At 58.7% G+C, this 22,226-nt stretch overlaps 1 protein-coding gene across 4 annotated transcripts in view; it reads right to left on the reverse strand.

Annotated features, from left to right (window-relative positions):
• The window catches only part of TTC38 (tetratricopeptide repeat domain 38), a 25,676-nt gene continuing 3,450 nt past the window's right edge, over positions 1-22,226 (reverse strand). For 2 of the 4 annotated variants that reach the window (XM_045083688.1, XM_045083686.1), the window contains 14 exons: positions 21,214-21,291; positions 18,937-19,018; positions 17,417-17,588; positions 16,420-16,593; positions 13,720-13,795; positions 10,757-10,876; positions 8,466-8,525; positions 7,676-7,714; positions 6,642-6,723; positions 4,910-5,075; positions 4,611-4,739; positions 3,260-3,419; positions 2,994-3,067; positions 1-1,077 (listed from right to left, as the gene is read on the reverse strand). In XM_045083688.1, coding sequence (XP_044939623.1) covers positions 984-1,077; positions 2,994-3,067; positions 3,260-3,419; positions 4,611-4,739; positions 4,910-5,075; positions 6,642-6,723; positions 7,676-7,714; positions 8,466-8,525; positions 10,757-10,876; positions 13,720-13,795; positions 16,420-16,593; positions 17,417-17,586 — 1,344 coding nt within the window. In that variant the 5' untranslated portion in view covers positions 17,587-17,588; positions 18,937-19,018; positions 21,214-21,291 and the 3' untranslated portion in view covers positions 1-983. Of the gene's footprint in view, positions 1,078-2,993; positions 3,068-3,259; positions 3,420-4,610; positions 4,740-4,909; positions 5,076-6,641; positions 6,724-7,675; positions 7,715-8,465; positions 8,526-10,756; positions 10,877-13,719; positions 13,796-16,419; positions 16,594-17,416; positions 17,589-18,936; positions 19,019-21,213; positions 21,292-21,483; positions 22,193-22,226 lie in introns of those variants that run through there. The other 2 variants (XM_045083687.1, XM_004775453.3) reach the window with 2 other exon arrangements.

The raw sequence follows: 22,226 nt of genomic DNA on the forward strand, positions 1-22,226 counted from the left end.
AACCAATTAACTAATTTATTTTAATCTCAGAAATTTGTCTAATCCGTTTGGAGGCCTCCACTGCCCCTACCTGAGTCTCAGCCTACACTGAAGGAACCTGAGAAACATCTAGGGGTGGGGAATGCCCCTCACAAGCACATTCCAGTGAAATCAGCAGCTTGCTCAGGAGTGTCACTGGGACCATGTTAAGATGGGGAAACAGAAAACTGGCTCAGATCTCAGTAAAGCTCCATGGACTTTGGTTTTTGCCAGGACAGGGCAACCCTGAGTTCAGTCCACAACCCCCAGAAAGTGTGCCCGCTCAGTGCATGTGCGCCCATGTGATTCAAGTCCTAGTGGGCAAAGGGAGCCACATACCTGAGGTCCCTTAATTAGCACCACCGGAGTCCCCTGGGGAAGTCCACAGACTTCTCCAGAGACAGGAGAGGGCCACCCCACATGCCTGTGCTGCTTTGGGGGGGGTGCCACAGCTGGGGGGTCCAAGGTGAATCTCAGGGCCTCTGGTAGCTGTGACCCTGGGCAAGTCACTTCCCCCCATGGGTGCTCTCACCCAAAAGATGGGACAATGTATCTAGCATTTGCCGGGGAAGACCAAACAAGAGGGCTTATCCCAGGGGCAGCCTCAGGGGCAAGAGTGTTCCCCAGGGGAGGACTCCCCTTCCCCCGGCCAAGCCAGCCCCCCCAACCCAGGAGGTACAAGAGTCCCCTGGGAAAACAGTTTGCCAGGCCAACTGTGCTACAGTGGCAACAGTGCTACTGGCACATGCACTTTGGCCCTTGGCCCTTGGAACAAAGGGTTCCAAGATTCTGAGTCATGTGTAAAATTGATTTGTGTCCCTACTTCCCATAATGTTGCTGGTTACAGGGCTTTCTGCTTAAAGCTGCAAATTACTCAACAGCACTAACTAACAGACTCTAGCTGCTTCTAACCTCAGGGTTTAGGGGGCGGCTGATCCGATGCTGGGGAGGGGCCCAGGTCCAGCTCATTGGAGGAGGTGGACGGCAGCGGCCTTTCGGATGAGCCGCTGGGTCAGGGGTGAGTTGGGCTTCAAGGCGTCACGCTCCATCAGAAGGTTCCTGTGGAAACGGACAAGATCTGTGATGGAACCTCCTAGAAGTGAGGGGGCCCTGTGATCCCTGGGCCCCAAGAGAGGACAGGCAACTCGGGCCGGGGCTGAGATGGGAAGAGAGGGGACGGCATCACTGCAGAGGGGAGGGACGGAGACCAACAGCAGAAGACCCGGTCTTGGCAGGGCCCTAGGTGGGCGGGGGAGGTCAAGGATGAGAAGGCTGGTCGGGGCAGGTCGGGGCATCGGTGTCGGAGAACATGTCCACACTCTCCCCAAGACGTAACTGGGTGAGCGCAAGACCATGGCCTCGTCTGCCTTGGGAAGCTGGGGGCCCATCCGCCTGCCAGACAAGAAGGTAGAGCCTGCCCGGAGGGTGGTGGGGAAGCCACGCTGAGGCCGACTCAGAAGGTAAGTGGCAGGAGACCAGGTATGGAGAAACCCACGTGTAAACAAGTTCTTAAGGCAAAGACCCTGAACGATGAGTAACAGTGCTTCTGCGGGGTGAAGGGTGGGGTTAAGGTGGGCTGCACTCAGAGTGGGGACACGACGGGTGGGGCGCAGGGTTTCCATCCTGGAGGGCAGGGGAGTGAGCTGCCCATCACCCCGACAGCAGCAGGTTCTCCTCTGTGGCCAGCATCTGCTCTGGGCTGCCGCTGTGGCGTGTTGTCCCCCAACACCCCAGTAGGCGGACCGCCCAGCTCAGAGGAGGCCCCCCACCCCACGCCTGCCCTCAGCCAGCCTGTCCAAGGGGCCCCACCTTCCCTGCCAACCTGAGATGCCAACTTGCACCCTCACGGGGGCCTGGAACTCTAAGCAGTGTGACCCCTAAAGAAAGGTGTGTGGCTGTGGCAGACGGCCACGGAGGGGTGAACAGTGAGGGGCGCGTAGGACGCATCAGCGATCCAGCCAATTCCAGCGCGCCCGGAGCGCGCACAGCTGTTTCATTAGTGCTGAGAACACCTGCTCTGCTCAGTGTGGAGACACTGTTGGGACAATGGGCCTCACGCAGCTTAAACCCTGGGCCTTTCTGCCTGACCTCCAGGGCTCAGCCTAGGGTCATCCCGACTTCACTGGGTCTCCCGACCCCTATTCTACCCACCAGGTACCCCACAGCCCCTCCCTGCCCCCTTTCTCGTTGGTGTTCCAGTGGGGTGCAGGGGACCCACAAGGACACCGGGCTGCCCGTGCAGGGCAAGGCGAGCTGAGGCGTGGGACCTCCCAGGCTGCAGGTGAGGGCTGGGCTTTGCCACGCTTTCTAATTCAGGTGCCTCCGCCCCAACACCCCTAACCCTCCAGCTACTGCTCCTCCTAGCCTGACCACTGCGCCTGATCAGATCTGCTGGTTTGCCGGCCGCCTCTCAACTGTCTCTTCTTCAGGGCACCCTCCCTCCCTGAGTCCCGGCCAGCTCAGCCTCCAGAGCAAGGTGTCCTGGCCTGCACTCATGGCAAGTTGATGTGTGCGTGTGTACATGAGATAGTTGCTAGTGTTCCCACATGAGACGTACGCTCCACATGCCAGGCCCTGAGTTGGCCTGCCCCCCCCCCCCTTCTGGAACCCAGCAGAGCCCGTGAGAAAGGGCATCCCGGCAGAGTGCGCAGCATGTGCAAAGGCCCAGGCCCCTGAAGGAGCAGGACATGTTGGGTAACTATAGCTCAGCGTGGCTCGGCTGGGAGGGCTAGGAAGGGCAGGAGGGCCGGCCTGGGGGTGGGTGGACCCCAGTGGTCAAGTCGAGTGTGCCAACAGGGAAAACCAAGCACCCCATAGCCTCACATCCTTGCAACCTCAAAGGTGGGAACCGTCTCCGGCAGAGGGAGGTGGGAGTCTCGGCAGGCTGGAAGCCCCTGGGAAGACCCCCAAGTGAGATAGGCAGCTCAGCTCAGAGATGTCCCCAAGCCTGGCATGGGTGTGAGCGAGGAACTCACCGAGCCACGTTCTTGTGGACACCGGATGTGCAGTTCAAGGCGGCGTGGATCAGCAGCTGGTTGAAGATGTCTCTCTGAGAAGTCAGTGGGGCAGGTTAGGCTGGTGTAACATGGGGTGAGGGCTGGGAGCCCCCATCCCACCGCGGGCAGGCCTGTTCTCGGGAACAAACTCCCCGGGTGTGGGAAAGACGAGGACACCCGCGCTTGTGGGCGCTGACCCGGAGAGAGGCTGCCGGCAGCGGTGCAGCCCAAGGCTGGGGGCTCACCTGGGCGTTGCTGCCCCCGATCTGGATGATCCGGTAGCGGATGGGAAGGAGCAGTTCCAGAACACGTCCCGGGTTCCCGTTCTCAGCCTCCACCAGGGCCTGGCACAAGGGCAGCCCCACATCACGGGCCAGGAGGTGCTGGCAGTTCTCCCCGGGGGCCCTGCCAGCCAAGGAGGTGCCCTCGGTTACTGGCAGGACACCTTACACTGCCTGACTCAGGTGTCCTGAGGGAATGGGCCGCTCTTCCTCAGCCCAGCATTCCTGGCTCTGTGCCCGACACAGCAGGTGCTTGGGTCAGGGGTGCTGACAGGGGAGAAGCGGGCGGGAAGGGGGAGAACAGGGTTCTCAACCCTGGCTTGAACAGCCCTTTCCACAGGGTTGGACTGTGCTGTTGGGGGGCCTCGGGCAGGTCCCCCAACGTCTGGCCTCAGTTTGCTCATCTGTGAAGTGGGTACAGTGCCAACCTCACAGGGCCGTCAGGATTGCACACTGTGCAGATAAAGCCCAGTGCTGAAGTTGGCCCCCACACTGGGGCACACGGCTGTCACGGTCCATGTCTCTGCTGGCCCACAGGTGGGGGTTGAGCTGGGTCATGGGGACAGTGGGCATGGTGGCAGCAGCCTGCTCCAAGCCTGTCTTAAAAGAAAGAATTAGGGGGGCCTGGTGGCTCAGTCACTAAGCATCTGCCTTCGGCTCAGGTCATGATCCCAGAGCCCTGGGATAGAGCCCCGCATCAGGCTCCCTGCTTGGTGGGAAGCCTGCTTCTCCCTCTTCCACTCCCCCTGCTTGTCTTCTCTCTCTCACTGGCTCTTTGTGTGTGTGTGTGTCAAATAAATAAATAAAATCTTGAAAAAAAATAAAATAAAAAGAAAGAATCAGATCTTGGAGTGCCCGGTGGGCTCCCCAGTCCTTCCCGGGCTGACATGACCGCCGCTGAGCTGCAGACACCTTGCCTGAAGCTGCCTCCCCAGCGGAGGCCCATGGATCCTGCAGCTCAGCTCTTGGGGGAGGGGACGGGCAGGCGGCTGGGTTGGTGGCCAGCTGAAGCACCGCCCCCAGGACAGCACCAGGGGTCCTGGCTCCCACAGCTCCAGCCCTGGGGGGGGGGGGGGAGACCGAAGGGTGGCTGCTTCCCTGGCCTCTCCTGGGACGGAAACTGGCTCCCACCCATGGCAGGAACCAGGCCAGGGGGCTGTGTGGCCACACCACCGCACCTCCCTCTCTGGCCAGTCTGCCTCAGCAGGCAGTGTCCCCAGTTGGCAGATGAGAAGACTGAGGCTCAGAGCAGAGAAGCACTTTGTCCAGGATCTCAGAAGGTATGCAGCAAGGATTTCTGGTTGCAGAGCCTCACCGTGCCCCCTGTGGGAGGCGGCACCCATGGCACTGAGGCTTCCACCCCCAGCAGGGCGATGGAAAGGCAACTCTGGCTCCTAGGAGAATAGCCATGTCCTGGCGTGATATAGCTGGTGGGGGCACACACCTGTGGGACACACACAGGACAGCCACCCTCCATGGGCATCCCCACGGTGGCGTTCAAGTGGGGCCTCCAACCCCAGCCTCCTGGGCCGGTCTGGCCAGGGATGGAGCAGACCTCAGCCCGCCCCCAGCACCCCATGGCCCTCCCAGCGGGTCCCTGGCCCCTTGGCATACTTGCTGGCATCCTGCAGGGTGGTCAGGAGCTCCTGGGTGGTCCCGGAGTCCCGAGCTCCCAGGGATGCCATCAGGAAGTGTGCGTCGTTGAAGAGCAGGATGTGGTCCCGGCTGTGCTTCTGGGTTATAGGCAGGACCTCCTGCCACCGCTCACCCACAGACACCCCTGAGGGCACAGGGAAGAAACCTGCAGGCCTGGTGTCCCATGTGAGCATGTCCTACGCACGGGCCTCCTGAACCCCCATGCCCCCCAGAGGCCCTTGTGTTCCAGCTGGGGAGGCCGGGCAGGGGAACAGGGTGGCCGGTGGCCTCTGGCCTCACACAGAGACCTTTGGGCTCCGTTCATGTTAACCTCGTTAGTTGTAAATGCAGGAGACGCTTGCAATAGAGAAAACTACTGAAGGGTACGAAGTTTCTGGCCCCTTGGACGAAGCCCCAAACCATTTTTGAAATTTGTCCTGGGATTCCCATTGGCACCTGCTACCTAATAAAAGTCAGCAGAGTTAAATAGCATTCTCTCACATTTGTGTCGGGATTTCTCGGCGCTCCGGCCCCTTTCCCCGCCTCGCGTGCCTCCTGACTCCTCGAGTTACTACCTCCTTCCTGCCTCTGCTGTGGGTGACCCTATGGTAGAAACATTGCCCTTGAGCTCTGTCTCTGGCAGCAGATCAGACAGTTCTCTTGAGTGTCCGCCCTGCTCGGTGAGGGAGCAGCGGCCTTTCCCTTCCCTCCACTGTGCTGCCAGCCTCTGTCCCCGCAGGCCTCCCTGGGCATGTGCCCCGGGGCACGAGGCTTCAGGGTCCCCAGGGACCTCCAGGTGGCTTCAGAAAGTGTGGGCTTCGGCCTCCCTGAGCTCAGCGCCACGAGGCGGATGGGAATCCTGCCCAGCCCTGCTCTAGAAGGCTCCCTGCAGACCCGGATCAAAGCCAGACTCTTCACCGGTCTTCCTGGTACCTGGGCTCCAGCCGCCCACCTCTCATCCTTGCCCACACTGACCCTGTCTTCGGCCCCTCGCCCGGTAACAGGCAGCTGGTTTCTGTGTCCTGGGGGCCCTGGACAGGCTACTTTCTGCACATCACATCCTTTCCCACCTCTGCCAAGCAAAACCCTCCACGGGCCTCATGGCTCACATTTCACTCCCACCGGGAGGCTTTCCTGGAAACAGCTTGCCCTGTCCAGGCCCTCAACCCCACACTGTCCCGCCAGCCCAGGGCCTAGCGTGAGTAGAGCTTTGGCTCTGTTGGGCCTGAGGGAGAGGGGAAACCATCTGGCACCTGGGCTGTTGGCCAGAAGCACCAGAGCTGTGTTCACAGCTATCCAGGCTGCCTGCAGAGCTTGGGGTGACGATGTTGAGAAACCTCTCTGTCTGAAATCCCAGGGAGTTGAGGAAATGTCACCCTCTTCTACTAGGAAAGGAGGCAGCACGCAGAGCCTGCAGCACGCAGAGCACCCGTGCTCTGCCGGGCTGGCGGGCAGGCGGCGGGAACGGCCCGGACCCTGAGCTTGCACACCCAGAGATGTTGGCACTAGGAAGAAAGGGGGTGCAGAGGCTAGAACCCACTGGCTTCGGGCTGGCTGGAAGGTGGCTGCAGAGCCGGGACCCAAGGCCACACAAAGGCAAGCCGCTCGGGTCTGCGACAGGCCCTGGAGTGGCTCAGTAATGAGTTCCTTCCCCTCGTTCTGTGGGAGGGAAGAGAGCAGAGGTCCCCAAGGGGAGGGCGCAGGTCTGTACCTTCCATCTGCAGCCGGTACAGCATGGAACAGCTGTCCACCACGTCCAGCATCGCCCCGCTGGCCTTCAAGCTGGGGAAGACCTGGAGGACAAGGGTGATGGGCAAGTAAGGGGCCCCCGGGATGGGCCGCGTGTGGGGCCTGCACTGAACCAGCCCTCAGCCAACGGCATCCACCGCCATCACCCTGCGCCCTCAGCATCCAGAACCAGCCCGTCGCCCAGGGGTCTGGCCGCGCCAGGTGCCAGACCTGAAGCAAGGCCCCGGCCCTGAGCACAGGCCGGGCGCTGGCACCTGTCCCCTCCCGACCCTGGCCTCAGACCACCCTGGCGGGTTCTGTGTTCATCATGTCCCTCACGGCATGGAGGGAGCCGTCCTTCTGTATCACCCCACCATCCTGACAGAACTCAAAGGGAGGAATCAACTGACACTTTGCTGACGGTTTTCCTCGGGGTTAGAGGCCTGGGCCCCAAGCATTTTTGTGACACCCCCCCACAGCCTTCTATTACAAAGCATGCAGGGGGGTTCCCAGGAGCTGCAAGTCAGCCTTCTTTTCTCTTAAAAGCTGCCTGGGGGCTGGAGGAGGGGGCAGGGGAGTCGTGCTCACTGGGCCTGGGGCTGCAGTCTGTTCCAGAGACGGACTGTGGGGCTGGTGAGTGGCCTCAGTGCCATGGAACCCTAGGGTCAAAAACGGTCTCGGGGCAAATTTTGCGTATGTTTTACTAAAAAGAAAGAAAGAAAGAAAAATTCCTGCGGGCAGATCATTGGTTGTACCAAAGACAAGCCATGGAAAAGGACTACAGAAAATTCCGGGATTTCGGGAAAGACCAACTTAGCCGTGCCATTGTACCGGCGCCGGCGGGGACCCAGTGAGCACCTTCACCCTGTCCCAGCGGCGCCACCGCTCGGCAAGCACGAGGAGTTCTCTCTCCAGCTGCGTTTCTGGCGGAGACCGTGCTGACGGGCTCAACTATGTGCTAGAGACTAAAAGGCCAACGTCTGCCATCCACCGAGTTGGCTGCAGAAGTGGACTTACATGGTTATCGTAGATGGTCAAGGCGGCCTCGTATTCGCCCTGCAAGGATCAAGTGTGCGTGATCAACATGGGACGAAGGTCAGAGGTAACACCGCGAGAGGGGCTGGAGAGTCCATTCCCCTGCCTGCCACCAGCACCCTGCATGAGGGGATGGGCTGTGCTGCCTCGAGGGTCTGAGGGTCAATGAGCAGAAGCCCCTGTGCTCCGGGAGAGGCAGTGCTGACCTCTGCTACCCAACGGACAGTTTCTGTCGAGGCCTGAATGTCCCCACGGCACTTGTCGACGCTACAAGCTTTCTCATGTACTTCTAGTCTTTTCTTCTCTCTGTTTTCCTTTCAGTACCTTCAGTGGGGACCACTGCTCTCCTCCAGACCCTGAGCACAGCGGGCCCTCACCTCTCTATGATAAGCACCACTGCAAGAAGGTGCTGACTCCCTGGGATCAAGGGTGCTATCCCCGACCCTCACTTCCACTGGGACAAACCCTTTGGAGGCTCTCATGTCTCCTTCGGGTACAATCTGGGGGGTTGGGGTTGGCTGTTCACTCCAGCAGCAGAGGACTCTCGGTCTAGATCGTCTCCATAGATAATATATATAATTTCCATGTCCAGGCAGTGAAAAATGACTAAGGTCATTTAAGCCTGAAAAGCTATTTGAAAACGTGAATGCTCCGTTACAACCAGACATTATCTAAATGTGCAAACGCAAAAAATTATCCCTGGGATACAGCAAGAGGTAGAAAGAGACTGATTTCACTGGACGTCTAGATAGGTAAGAGTGGGCCGTCTTACCTTCTCAATCAGATACAGAGCCCAGTGCCAATAATTGTGACAAGCAAGCATATCGGAGTCCTGGGGAAAGAAGGAGAAAATTCGAGAAGAATCTGACAGCCCGTGGGACCGAAATTACTGGCTGTGGTTTTGTGACGGGGCCGAGCCCCTCCCCACTCTTTGAGCTCAGGAAACGTCTTCTGGGGCCAGCTTGCCTGGGCCCAGCTCGGAGGGACTGGTGACATGTCGGCCCCACAGCTAGAGTGGGAGGAGCAGGGCTGACATCCAGGCAGGCTTCAAGCCCTCCTTATGCACCGAGTAGAAAAAACGGGCGATAAATCCGTTGCACGAATGGGTGCAGAGCCCCGCTGGGTGTCCAAGTCCCAAGAAAGCCATGAGGATCAATAGGCCCCAGGCTGGACCCCTTCCAAATAAAGGGGGCGGGGTTGACATCTGGACAGTTACTACTGGCACCCCGTTTGGCCCCACCATGGATGCCCGGCTCTTCCTTCTGAAGCCACTGCAGATGCTTTCTCCCCTCCCTGGACACTACCTTCCCTTTCTTGGGAAAAGAAACTGGCCACGCCCCTTCCCTGGCTCACGTCCACCCCGCACCTGTGCTTGAGGACATCCAGATGCCTTCGTCTCTTCTTCCTCCCACGCTGGCTGGCCTTAGCGGCTGTGCTCCATCTGGTCCTGGGCTGGGACACCCTCCATCTCCCCACCCTTTACCTGGCAAACCCCTACCATCCTTCCATACTCAGCTCAGGGTTTGCCTCCTCCAGGAAGTCTTCCCTGACCACTTCCTCCTCAAATCCAATGGGGTCGAATGCCTCCTCTGAGTTTCCACATCCCTGAGAGTGCCCCCATCATGGTGTGGTTCATGGGCTGCTGGGAAACTGCTCACCCCACTTGACTGGGGCATTGAGGACACAGAAGTCTGGGCTGGACTCTCAGTGAGGTGTCCAGGGTGGCATAGTCTGAACTCTAGTCTGGGGCAGGAGCGGGAGGAAAGGGAGCACCAGGTCACAGTATCAACTGCAGGGCTGTAATGCCAGGCCAGAGGCTGCCCGAAGCCACTACGGGGGACAGATGCAAACATCAGGGGCCTAGCCAGCCTGGACTGCCTCATTTTACACATGACTGGAACCAACACCCATAGGAACTCATATGGGAGCAAGGGCTTCATAGTTGTTACAATAGCAGGTGTACCAAGGGGGAAACAAAGCTCAGAGGGTCACTTTCTTGCCCCAGGGTCCAACCAGACCTCAAACACCTGTAAAATCACAGCATCGGGGGGAGGGACATCTGGGGGAAGGCCCTGGCCAGGCCTTCCCTGGGCTCCCTCGGGTCTGCCTAGGCAAGCCCCTGGCCCTCAGCAGGGAGGGTGGCCACACAGTTGCGCCCCCGACCCCAGACCCACTGCTCTTGTAAGAGCTAGCAGTACCTGCCTGGGGGAGCCTGAGGGCAAGACTGCACCCCACCGTCCTCCTCCCCAAGCCCTGACTCAGGCTGCGCCAGTGCCTCTCCCGTCCCCAGTGTTTGTGGATCCTCAGAAAGATCTGGGTGTGAACCTCCCGGGATCATCGTTCTGAAAAGCTACCTCACCCCTGTTCACCTGCTCTGCCTAACTCCACTCCCACGTCCCGCTGGGACGTCCCAGGCCAGGGAGCAGCTTGGAGGGACGGAGGGGCTGTGCCGGTCCCTGCCTGCTCTCTGCCCGATTCCTGGTCTCCTCCTGGTTCCCTCAGGCACTGAGCACCTGCTTCTCAGTGCCAGACACAGACGCCCCGCCTTGGCCAGCGGGACCTGGGGAAGCCCACCATGGCACAGAGGAGGGCTGGGCTGCAGACCACACTTGGACAGGTGGCCAGGCTGACCACCAGAGATAACCATGGGGACACACGATGCACACAGAGGAAGGAGAGCTACGTGGCGCTGACCCCCGCCCCAGGAGTCCCTGCTGAGCCAGCTGGTGGGTGGTGGCAGAAGGGGCAGCTCAGGGCCCTCCAGGTTCTCAGTGGGCACAGGCTCTTGTGCCCTGGGAGTTTTCCGCGCCGTGCCTTTACACCAAATGCCCCAACACAAAACGTATTCTAGAATCACCTGCAAAACATTGGCAGGCTTGGCGGGGAGCCATGTGGCTCCAAGGGGGGACACTGTGTCTTGACAGAAACTCCTCTAAGCAGAACACAAGTTTTCCCAGAGCTAAGCTAAGCTGCACCCCGGAACTGCTGTCCATAAAGCCTCAGTTTAACTCAAGGGGCTGCCTGGGGTTTTCCAGGCAGGGGACCCGTGGACAAGAATCGTACCTTCCAGTGGGCTTCTGAGGACTGCATAAACTCTACTCCGTCCTTGATTTCTGCCTTCATCTCGTGAATGTGAGCAATGGTGTGCACTGACCACGCGTCTGTGGGGTTGATAGACAAAGCCTACACGGGGAGGGCATGAAAGACGATTAGAGAGAACGTGGATCTGTCGGGCCGCCCAGGGACCTGAGACACCTCCAAGTGACACGGGGACGAGGGGCCCACGCTGGACGGGCACATGTGGGGCTGGCACAAGTGTGGGCACCAGGCTCTGCCTCAGAACGACAATGATCCCCGAGTCCAGCCCCGCTGAGCGTCCGCGTGCTGTCACTAGTGAGGGTATCACTGCCCACCTCAAAGCTGAGGGACCGAGCTTGGGGAGGCTGGCCGACTGACGCAGGACCGCAGCTGGCTCTTTCCAAGGCCGGGACTCGGCCCCAGGGCCCCACAGCCTCCTGCACGTGGCTGAGTCCCCTGCAACAGGCCAACCAGCCTCTCTGGGCCTGTCCGCCCTGGTGAGAAGCAACAGTGCCGCGGAAGTGAAGTGCCCCGGAAGGTCCGAATGCTGAGCCCACCGCCCCACCCCCAACTCGGGCTCCTGGCTTCCCCTTGCAGACGACCACATGCCTATGAATGGCCTTCTGGGCTCGTTCTGATGTTCTTACTATTCAGAACAGTAGGCCCTCCCATGACCAGTGAGCTTGACGGTGACCCGCAAGGCACGCGGGACACAAGGTGGGAATCCGACCCCACCTTGTCTTCTTCTTTTCCTCCTGGGTTCAGCTTCTGTGTCCTGGGCACCTCCCGAGTGCCAGGCCCAGAGGAAGCTGAAGCTTGAAGCAGCGGACCATCCACAGGAGCCCAGGTCTCCTGCACCACACACCAGATCACGACGTCCCCCAGCCCCGCTGCCTCGGTGCCCCATGTTTTTTTCCAGAGGCAGAGTCCCTGGCCTGGCCCCCTGCTGTGGGGTCTCGGCCGACAGGTTGTCCCCAGCAAGCCCAGCCTCTCTGCTCCACCGGCTGCTTGCACAGGCCCGCTCAGGCCACGTGCGGACGCTGTAAGAAAGGGGCGTCCCGAGAAGGGACCCACTGAGGTGCTGCCCTCCTGCAGGGTGGACGCGAGGCCTGCTGCTCAGCGTAGGGAGCGGGGCAGCTCCCAAGGTTAAGGCCCACCCTCTGCGAGGGACTCCAGACCAGTTTCCTCACTGGGTCAGAGTCACAGAGGCTCAGCACCACCCAGGAGGTCCCCCTAGCCTTTGCCCCCAGGGCCTGCCCTGCCCACCTCCCCCACCCGAAGCCTCAGCCTATCCCTGGGCTCCACACTTCCCGAGCACTGTGCTCCCCTGCCCTCCGCCCTTTGCTCTCCCTGCCCCTAGGGTTTGGCTCGCTAGGCCCACACCCCATGCACCACCAGCCTGAGGCCTCTCCAGACCTCAGCAGAGCTGGGTGCACGCGCCTCGCTCTCCTGGAGGCGGGGCGGTCACTGCCACTGTGGGGCCCTGCTCCGTGATCTCCGGCGTACTGGCACTGGGGTCAGAGTGTGCCGCCTGCAAGAGGGGGTGCAGCGGGAGAAAGGGGCATGAGGCCAGCAGAGCAGGGCTCCCCAGGCCACCACCTCCTTATGCCCCCGTGAGGCATAAGCCTGCGCCTTTTGTCTGTCCTCTGGCTTCTGGAAATATCCTGCCAGCCCTTGGCTGCCCAGACGGACATCACCGAAGGAGGGGGTCCAGCTGCCAGGGTCTCCAGAGCACCTTCCTGTGGCTGACCCCGCCGGACAGTGTGGCCTGCCCCCCCCAGCCGGGGAGCCCAGAGGCCTTGGCTGACCCCGCCGGACAGTGTGGCCTGCCCCCCCCAGCCGGGGAGCCCAGAGGCCTTGGCTGACCCCGCCGGACAGTGTGGCCTGCCCCCCCCAGCCGGGGAGCCCAGAGGCCTTGGCTGACCCCGCCGGACAGTGGGGCCTGCCCCCCCCCAGCCGGGGAGCCATCACCCTGCACTCGAGTCTGGCCTCCATCTCGATAACCGGAACACCTTTCAGGAACCTCACGGCCTCCTGGGGAGGGCTACTGGGGGCCATCTAGGGCGACATCTGCGGGGAGGAGCACTGGGTGGGATGGGGGAAGCCGGGTCTGGTCCAGGCAGCCTGAAGGACAGCAGTCCGGTGAGGAGGCCTGGCCGAGCACCTGCTGTGCCCTCCCTGAGCTGCATGGAGTGAAGGAGGCTGCAGCCATGGCCCCTCTCTGAGCCGTGACCCCGTCATGGGGACAGTGAGGAAGACCGTGCCTCGTGGTAGACAGGAGCAGGTTAAGCAGCTGTGTATAAAGTGCCTGTATGTGTGACAGCCCCTCTGTGCCTGGCCTCAGTTTCCACTTGCCTGAGGAGAGGGGCTGGAGGACAGGGACTCCAAGGGCCACAGAGGACACCCCGAGCCCCAAGTCCACTGCCACAGCCTGCTGCCTGCTCCTGGGCCCCTGGTGAGGGGTGCCCACCACACGCCCGGGTACCAGCCGGCCCACCAGGAGAGCATGGCGGACGGACCCGGGCTGGCGGGCGGCACACACCCACCCTCCTCTGCACTTTCACCTGGGTTCCCTCCCTCTGGAAGGAGGCAGAGGTTCAGGGAAGGGCTGGCTGGCAGGAGCCCAGCCCCCGGGTCAGGGCCCTTGGGGAAGCAGCTTGCATTTGCAGTCCCAGGACATCTCCCTGAAGCTCTGCTCTGAGACAGACAGAGCTGGGGGAGCCTGGAGCTGCCTCCTGTGGGGCCGCGAGGGTGAGGTGAACACAGCCCTCCTCGGCCTCATCACACCCGGGAAGGCGGTGTGCGGACTGCAGACCGCGGGACGGGAGGCTGTGCTCGCCGTGGCCACGAGTCCTCCCCAGTGTCTCTGAGGAAAGGGAGGCTGGTGTGCTCTGCCCCACCTGACGGCCCTCCCTGAGGGGTCGGCACCTTGGCAAGGGCCCTCTCACCTCTTTGGCCAGCTTCTCTGCCTTGTCATAGAAGTTGGTTTCCATCAATCCAAATGAATAGATGCCTTTCACGTAGCTGAAAACAAAACAAAGTCTTCAGGAAAAGTGGCCTGTTTAGCCCTCAGTATGGGCTGAACCGTGTCCCCCAGAAGGACATCTGAACATGGACCCTAACATGAACATGGACATGGAATTAGGATGTTTTCAGACGGTGCAGTGGTGATGAAGTCCTACGGGGTGAGGGCCGGCCCCGAATCCAATGACCGGTGTCCTTACGAGAGAGAGGAGAGAAGGCTTGGACACACACACACACACACACACACACACACACACATGCTGGAACCACAGAACACAGGCAGATGCTGGGGTGGCACAGCTCCAGGCCAAGGAGTGCCAAGGACTGCCAGCTACCTCCAGAAGCTAAGGAGAGGTGAGGAGGTGAGGAGGGTTCTCCCCTGGAGCCCTCAGGGGGAGCATGGCCCTGCTCATGCCTTCATTTCTGCCTTGTGGCCTCCAGAACGCTGAGAGCATGGATGTCTGTTGTTTTACGCTGCCCGGCTTGTGGCACGGTTATGCCAGCCCTGGGAGATGGGCCGCCCTCCCCTTCACCAGCTGGGCACCACCCCAAGTCGCTGGATACTCTGGCCCGTGGGGAGCACCATTACCACAACTGTCCGACCCCCAAGCCCTGTCTCTAGAGCAGGCCCCTTGGCAATTCACACCCTACCCCCATCAACTACAGTGTCTCCCCTGAGAATGCCGGGGGCCATTTCCTTCCTGTCCGGTTGGGGGCACTCACTGAGAGGCACAGCCCAGGAAGCCTCTCGGGGAAGCACCAGTGAGTGCAGGCTGGTGGTGGCTTCTAGGAGTGCCCAGCCCCTGGCCTGGCCTGACCTGCGCTCACTGGGCAGCTCCTCCCCAGACCCCAGCTTCTAGAGGCAGGGACCCTTCTGTCCTGCGCCCTCTTGGCCCAGGGCCAGCCCCGGATGGGCCTGAAGACACTTCCCGGGATACATGGGCACTATGATTTCTCAGCCATAACCGCCAGCAGAGTACTGGGCTGAAAGAAGCATTCTCTCCTGGGGTTTGGAGGGATTACGGGAAAACACGATAGAGTGATGGAGTTCCTATTTGTGACTCAGACATTACGCTTACTGCCGTGCACACAGATAAAGCCTGGCTCTCGTGATTCACAGAAGCCACGTCCTAGCACACTGGCTTTCAGACTTTTCTTTCAAATATTTATTTCTTTCAAACACTCAAGTATTTCTCTTAAATATTTAAGTATTTCTTTAAATATTTAAATATTTCTTTTAAATGTTTATCGGGGTCATTTCACCTGCAACATTTACACATGGACAGAATGCTCATGGTTTACCCTGTCCCATTGGGCTCTTGTGATGAGGTTATCTCATGGGCCCACTTGGCAGGGCTACAGCACTCAGTTGCTCGGCCAGACAATATCTAGGTGCTTTCGTGAAGGTTTTCTTCAGGTGTGATTAACTTTTAAATCTGTAGACTCTGGGTAAAGCAAATTACCCTCCATAGCATGGGTGGGCCTCATCCAATCCATTGAGGACGTCAGAGAAAGGAGTGAGGTCCCCAGAAGGCATTCTTCTTCCAGATTGCAACACAGAGACCCTGCCTGATCCCGTAGACTGCTGGCCCGGTCTGTGGATTTCAGACTCTCTTGCCAATCCCTGTAACTTCATGAGCCAATTCCTTAAAATCAATCAACCAATCTCCATACATACACACACACACACACACACACTCGCACACATACATACGTGTATGTGCGTATAAGTGATACGGCTACAGATATTCATACCCTCTTTGCTCTGTTTCTGTGAAGAACCCTGAGAACACAGCTCTCTAATCCATGAGCCCATCTGGGATGGACACAACCATTGTGTGGTTTTGTTTTTTTTAACTTGTATTTATTTACTTGAGAGAGTGAGAGAGAGAGAGAGAGAGATCATGAGCAGGGGGGAGGGGTAGAAGGAGAAGCAGCCTCCTTGCTAAGCAGGGGGGACCCCGAAGCGAGACTTCATCCCAGGACCCCGAACCATGACCTGCCTGAGCAGAAGGCAGCCGCTTCACCGACTGAGCCACCCAGGCACCCCCATCCTGTGATTAGACATGATAGGGGTCTTTCGGTGTGGTGGTCACTAGGGTGGCTCCGGTACTCAGGGCCTCCCTCTCCTCCTGAGAACGGAACAGAGATGCACATCCTGCCCTCCCCTGGCTGCGTGACCAGCTCCGGCCGACGACTTGGAAGTGGCAGAGAGTGTCCCTTCCTTTCTGAGCCCTGCCACTGGGAGTCCCCCAGGGGTGCCCTCCTCTCTCCCTCAGTGATCAGCTAGATCCTCTGGGTCACTGATGCAGGAGGGAAACAGGGACAAGGTTGCAGAGCCCTCAGCCCTCCTGTGACAGGTGCGTAGTACGTGCGAGAAATGAGCCTTTGGAGAATCAGATCTAGGAGCTATTTGTTACTGTGGCACAACTACCCTGGGCTGATACATACGGTCCTGCCTCACCCACAGGACAGGATGCGATGAACAGCGAACAGAGAGACCTTTTCACTTGCAAGGACACGGAGAAGAGCCACGGTAGATTCAGTATTTTTAGGGCAGGGTCATGTTTTCAGGGCAGAGGAGGGGGAAGAAAGACACGACGTGGTTTCCAGCTGGCACGTACCTGCTCAGGGGGATGCTGGGTGTCCAGAAGGGGTAAATTCGGGCCACAGAATCTCGCATCTGCTCCTGGTAGCCCAGGTAAAAATAGGCATCGTGGGAAAATTTTAGGGCTAACATGTCTGTTGGGTGGTCCCAGAGGATCTGTTCCCATAGTTCACAGGCTCTGGAAAAGTTCCTGTGAGACAAAGAGAGATTTCTCCGCAACACTGGACGTACACTTTAACCACAGGAGGCAGAGAAGCCCTCGCTTCTTGCCAGTCCGCACCAGTTCAACAGAAATGCATATAATATATCAGGATGGGAGGGGAGAGGGAGGGAGGTCGCGCAGAGAGGGGAGAGAGAGAGAGAGAGAGAGAGAACATACTATATATACACTCACACACAAAAGTTTCTGTGTTAGGTTGTGGCTCAGAAAATTGAAAAACCAGTGGGAAGCTTTACTCTGGAATTCAAACCAACCAAAAACTGGTTTAACAAGTTGCCAAAGCCGGTGAACCAGCTGCAGAAAATCGGTAGGGCGGGGGGAAGCCCACCTTGGCCGGGCTGGCCACTGGCACTGACCCAGCAGAAAAGGCCAGGCACAATTTGCTTACTGCTTTGGAAGCCACATACCATCCACTCAGGTCACCTAGCTGGGCAGAGCGTCAACCCTGCCTGAGCAGATGCACTGGCTATCCCGGAGAGGGGCTGCAGGATCACGACATCCACACACAGGGGGACAGCTGTGGGGACAATGGAGGCAGGGGACAACCTTGAAGCCCACAGCAGACACTCACGAGGGTGTGTATGTGGCATGGATTATGTATGTATATGTATTAAGGATTTTGCCTTGAACGCTAGATCGGAAATCTAGCCACCCGTCTCCTCATCTTTGGTCAGGTGCAGGCACAGCAGCAGACAGGGAGAGGGCCGCAGGAGGCAGGGTGAGGACCACCCCAAGTCCCCCTTGCCGAGGGTACTGGGTGCCCGTGGCATCGCCTGGCCAGGGAGGCTCTCACCCCTTGGCAAAGGTCTCCACCGCAGACACATGTAGCCGCTCCCGCTGCGTCAGCAGCTGTGTTTGGGAAACCTCCACCATTGTCTTCACGGCCTGATCCAGCTCCCTGTCCAGCCGCACGGAGCTTCCAGTGCCGATCAGCACGAGGCCATTGGCAATGGCGTGACCCATAGCTGGGGAAAGGTTGGAGAGCAACGAGTGACCGCGACGGCCCTGCCCCGCCCCGCCCCCGCCAGCCTGGCCAGAGTGTGAAATAAACACCCCCCATCCCAGGAGGGCCCCGGGCCGGTGGCCGGTGCGCTGCGCGCTGGGCCCCCACCACCGTCGGAGCTCAGCCGGACCCTGAGCGGCACACGGAGGAGCGGCACTGTGGACCAGTGTCTGCTAACAAGGGCGCTGCGGTGCGTGCCAGTGTCTGGGGCGTCTCCCCTCAGCCCTCCACTGGGTGGACCGGTTAGGCGCTGCCCGTGGGCTCCCATGGCCCTCCAGCCCTGCTTTCCCTCCCCTGCCAACACTCACTACCGCCCGCACAGAGACGCCAGGGAAGGGCTCAGCTGATGGTCCAGTGCCAGGGGCTGGTCTCTGGAGCACAGTGGGTCTGAGCCACGCCCATGCACGGAGAGCTTGGGGGTGCAGTGGGGGACGGGAGGGTCTGCCTCTGGCCCTTGCAGCAACCTTGCCGGCAGGTCCGCAGACCTCTAGGCCCTCCTTGAGCTTCCTAGCCCTCAGCCTGACAGAGCCAGGGTGTCTGCTGGCAGTTGGAACTCGGTCACTGGCCCAGGCCTGAGACCGAGGACCCGACTATAGTGTAGTGTTGGGATGACCCCGGTGGTCCCGGCTTCTATCCTGGGGCCAGAGGTCTGCTCAGCGTGCCTGAGCACACTCCTGACTCCTGGTCCCCTGTAGGCTGCGCTCAGCTTCCTTCTGCCCCCATTCTGGGCACTCTGTCCTCAGCAGGTTCCAGAATGCACTGGGCTGACCCACCTATGCCCGCGGCACACACGGCTAATGTGGAAGGCAGCTACTGCTCACCACTGTACCACCAACACTCACGTGGCTTATCTGGGATGCCAACTTCTGTCATGAGGTCTCTGTGGCTGAGGCCTCACCAGCGTCCCGAAAGGCTGCCATAGCTGCCTCTCAGGCTCCAGAGACAGGTCCGGGATACAGAAAGCCTTATGTGGTCCCAGCCACCCAACTACCAGCTGGGTCATTTGGGATACATTTCTGGTTCCCTTTCTTCCTCTGAGAAGTGGGATCAGTATCTTTCATGCAGAACTGACCGACAATGAGGGAATAAATTAGGAAGATCCCTTCTGGAGAACCCGGCACCTGTACAAAACCAGCTGTTATTCCAAGCCCGACGGTGGCTGTCGGCTTCCTGCCCTCTCTCCGTGCAAATGCCAGCCTGATCACTGCCACCAGCCTGCCATCCCCATGCCAGCTGAGTCTCGAAGTCAGGGAATCAGAGAGGCATGGGACCCACACGAGGGGGCTCAACTCAGGGACGGCATCACTCACCGAAGGTTGGATCCGCGGCTTGGAGCTTCGACAGGCAGCCCTCAATGCCACCAAGACTTCTGTCGTTGGTCCATTTGACATACTGAAACAGAACAGACAGAACAGACCTGTCCCCAGGGAGTCCTTCGTTTGTGTTGACGAAGGCATGTGTCTCAGTCTGGATCTTCTCTCTAGAGAATTCAGGACTTTACAGTCCGAACTCCAAGCGACCACACCTGGGTTGGTGTCATGTGAAAAGACTAAACACCCAGAACTGAAGGCACGTTTTCTAGAAACGATCAGGTCACCATTTTCAGGAAGGAAAACATGTAACGGAAGCTTCGTCCTGACAGGCGACCTGCCCAGAGCAGTGGCTTCTTTAGTCAAAAGATGGGCCTTGAAATCCGATTACCACAGTAGGATTCATTCCTTCCAAAAAAGAACTTTATTAGACATTTAGGACAAAAATTTAGAAAGAGGCATGAAAGCCCAATGATCAAACTTAGTCTCACCCCCATTGGTAGATGTGTTTCTAATCCTTTTTTCCCCCCAAAAATGCTTATTTTGGGGGACACCTGCGTGGTTCCATTGGTGAGGGACAGGACTCTTGATCTCAGCTCAGGTGTTGATTTCAGGGCCATGAGTTTGGGCCCTGCAGTAGGCAAGAGAAAGTAAATAAAATAAAAATGCTCATTAAAAAAAAAAATCCTAAAACCATAATAGTACACTGGATTTTATTTATTTATTTTCTAAAGATTTATTTATTTATTTGTTTGTTTATTCGACAGGTCACAAGTAGGCAGAGAGGCAGGCAGAGAGAGAGGGCAGAGCAGGCCCCCCGCTGAGCAGACAGCCCCATGCGGGGCTCGATCCCAGGACCCTGAGATCATGACCCAAGCTGAAGGCAGAGGCCTAACCCACTGAGCCACCCAGGCGCTCCAATATACTGGAATTTAAAACGTGTCTCATCACGTTTGTCTAAATGTCTAGACATCACGATGTCTAACCTACATCTTCACAGAACTAGCCGAGCATGTTTTCCTAAGACACAGAGGAGGCAGTCTAACACAGACTGGCACAGTCTGACCCTGACCCATGGGACAGAATATACACAGGCCATGCGGGGGTCGGGGTAGACCATGCCACATTGAGGACTTGGGCTGTGTAACAAATCAAGGGCTTGACCAAGGCCAAAAGGATCAGGAAGAGCACAGAGCTCGCAGGCACGCAGTGGAGTCCTGCGGCAAGCTAAGGGCATTTCATCGGCTGTGGCTTCTGCTTGGGTTTCTAAAAGCTTTTTCGGTCCTTAAGTCATATGGATGGACTTGGTAGGCAGTGCTCTCATTGCTCATGATAAACACCAGGTCTGGGGGTTTCTATTGGCATATACAGACCCAAGTGCATCCTGCTTCTGCCCTACCAGAATGCAGGAGCCAGCTCAGCTCCCTGGGCCTCAGTTTCCCCACCTGTCAGGGTAGTTGGACTGCGCCTCTGAGACCCTCCCAGTTCCAAAACTATAGGCTCCTTCGCTGGTGTTGGAAATGGCTGGGAACACGGTGGACGGGCTCAGAACAGTCAAGCTGAGTGCAATATAGTCAAAGATTTGCTCCAGTCCAGGGCCCCAGGCCCTCAGTGGAGGGGACCCACATCAGCCCCCGCAGGACACAGGGGGAGGCCCATGGAGGGCCAGCACCTCCATAAATATCCCCCTGCTCTCTGCCCACCGCTGGGGCCACCTCTCAGCTGTGCCATGGGTCGGCAAACATGCCTCCAACGCCAGGCCCCAGAGTACATAAATTTCACTGTCACCGGCTCCTAAATTCATCATGAAATGGAAAACAGCATGCACCACTTTCCAAGCTGTGGGCTCTGGGGATTCAAAGCATGATGAAGCATGTTTGTGTCGCCAGGACGCCCTACTGTACCCAAGCTGACCAGGAGATTTGGGTGGCCACGGGGCTGATGGACTTTGCTGCTTATAAAACCAGAGTGCTGATAAAGGTGTTAAGCTGTAGAAGCTTCGAGTCTGGTGCCCGCCGTGGTCATCATTTAGCAGCTTTGCATGAGAGTGCATGGGGCGATAAGTGCGTTGGGCTAGAAATCGAAGTTCCCTGTGTTAGATGGGAGCGTGGGGCACAGCTGCTCACTTGCCGCAGGGCCGCTTACTTGCCGGCATAAAAAAGGGGATGCCAGAACATTTAAACATGAAAAATACGTTCCCTAAAAGCCTTCAGTAATTTTCAAACCTGCACGGTGGGCCTTCAGAGGGGAGACCACCACATTGCTCGGGGAGCATACCTGGGTCAGGGTAGCATCGAACAGCTTGCAGGCCTCGTTGCTTGTGGTTGAGAGTGGGAGCCCCGCATCCTTCCACGCCTACACATAGCGAGAAGAGAACACCCCTTTATCCTCCAAATGGAAACCCCCCACACCCAAGCACAGAGGGTCTCCAAATGCAGAAGCTTGTCACCCAGTCTGGGTTTCCAGAAACCCCAGCCTTGAGGGCATGGACTCTCAGATTTCAGAGACAGTGCAGAGCACACGAAGCTGAGCCCTGGGTGGGCGAACCTCATGTAAAATTCCAGCGTGCGGGGGTCTCTGAGTAGCTGTGTGCCTCCTGGCAACGTCCTCTATCAGATCCTTGGCTGGCCCACATGGGGTTCTAGAGGATACATGGGGCACCCGTGCAGTGTCTGCTCAGAGAGCAAGCACACAGTACATGTAAGTCCCTGAGAAGACTGAAGGAAGGTCTGGGAGGCCAGGAAAGGGGTAGAACGCTAGCCTGCTTGGTGGGGAGGGTGGTATTTCCATCTGGCCCCCAAGTCTATCGGCCAAACACCAAAACAACGCCTTCCCTCTCTCAACTTCATCAGACACTCACACCTGTTCACCTTTAGAGCTGCCTTTGGGGCCCTACCAGGGCCTCCCAGACCTGCGACTCCCCTGGGAAGAGAAATATCCTGTACCCACCCGTCCCCACCCCCAGGCCAGATTGCCTCTTGCATAACGCCGGGGCAAGGCCCCCGAACTCCACCTTCTTCTGCAAAATGTGTACAGGATTCCCACCCTGGAGGATCCCAAGCAACCGGACGTCCCTCCTGTGCCATGCCTGGGCTAATGCTTTTTAGGTCCCGGGGTCTCCGAGGGGCCGACACACGCGGCCGGGGTCCCACGGGAGGGTGCTCTGGTCCCTTCCTGCAACCAGGACGCACGCCAGGACCTCACGACCGACTCCCCAGCTGACCTCCGTTCCCACGCTGGTGGATCCCGCCTCCTCCGCGGGCGCCACGCCAGCCCCGGGCCGTGGAGCC

The sequence above is a fragment of the Mustela putorius genome, unplaced genomic scaffold (assembly GCF_011764305.1).
Source record: "Mustela putorius furo isolate JIRA1106 unplaced genomic scaffold, ASM1176430v1.1 tig00000738_pilon_pilon_pilon, whole genome shotgun sequence".
NCBI classification, from domain to species: Eukaryota; Metazoa; Chordata; class Mammalia; order Carnivora; family Mustelidae; genus Mustela; species Mustela putorius.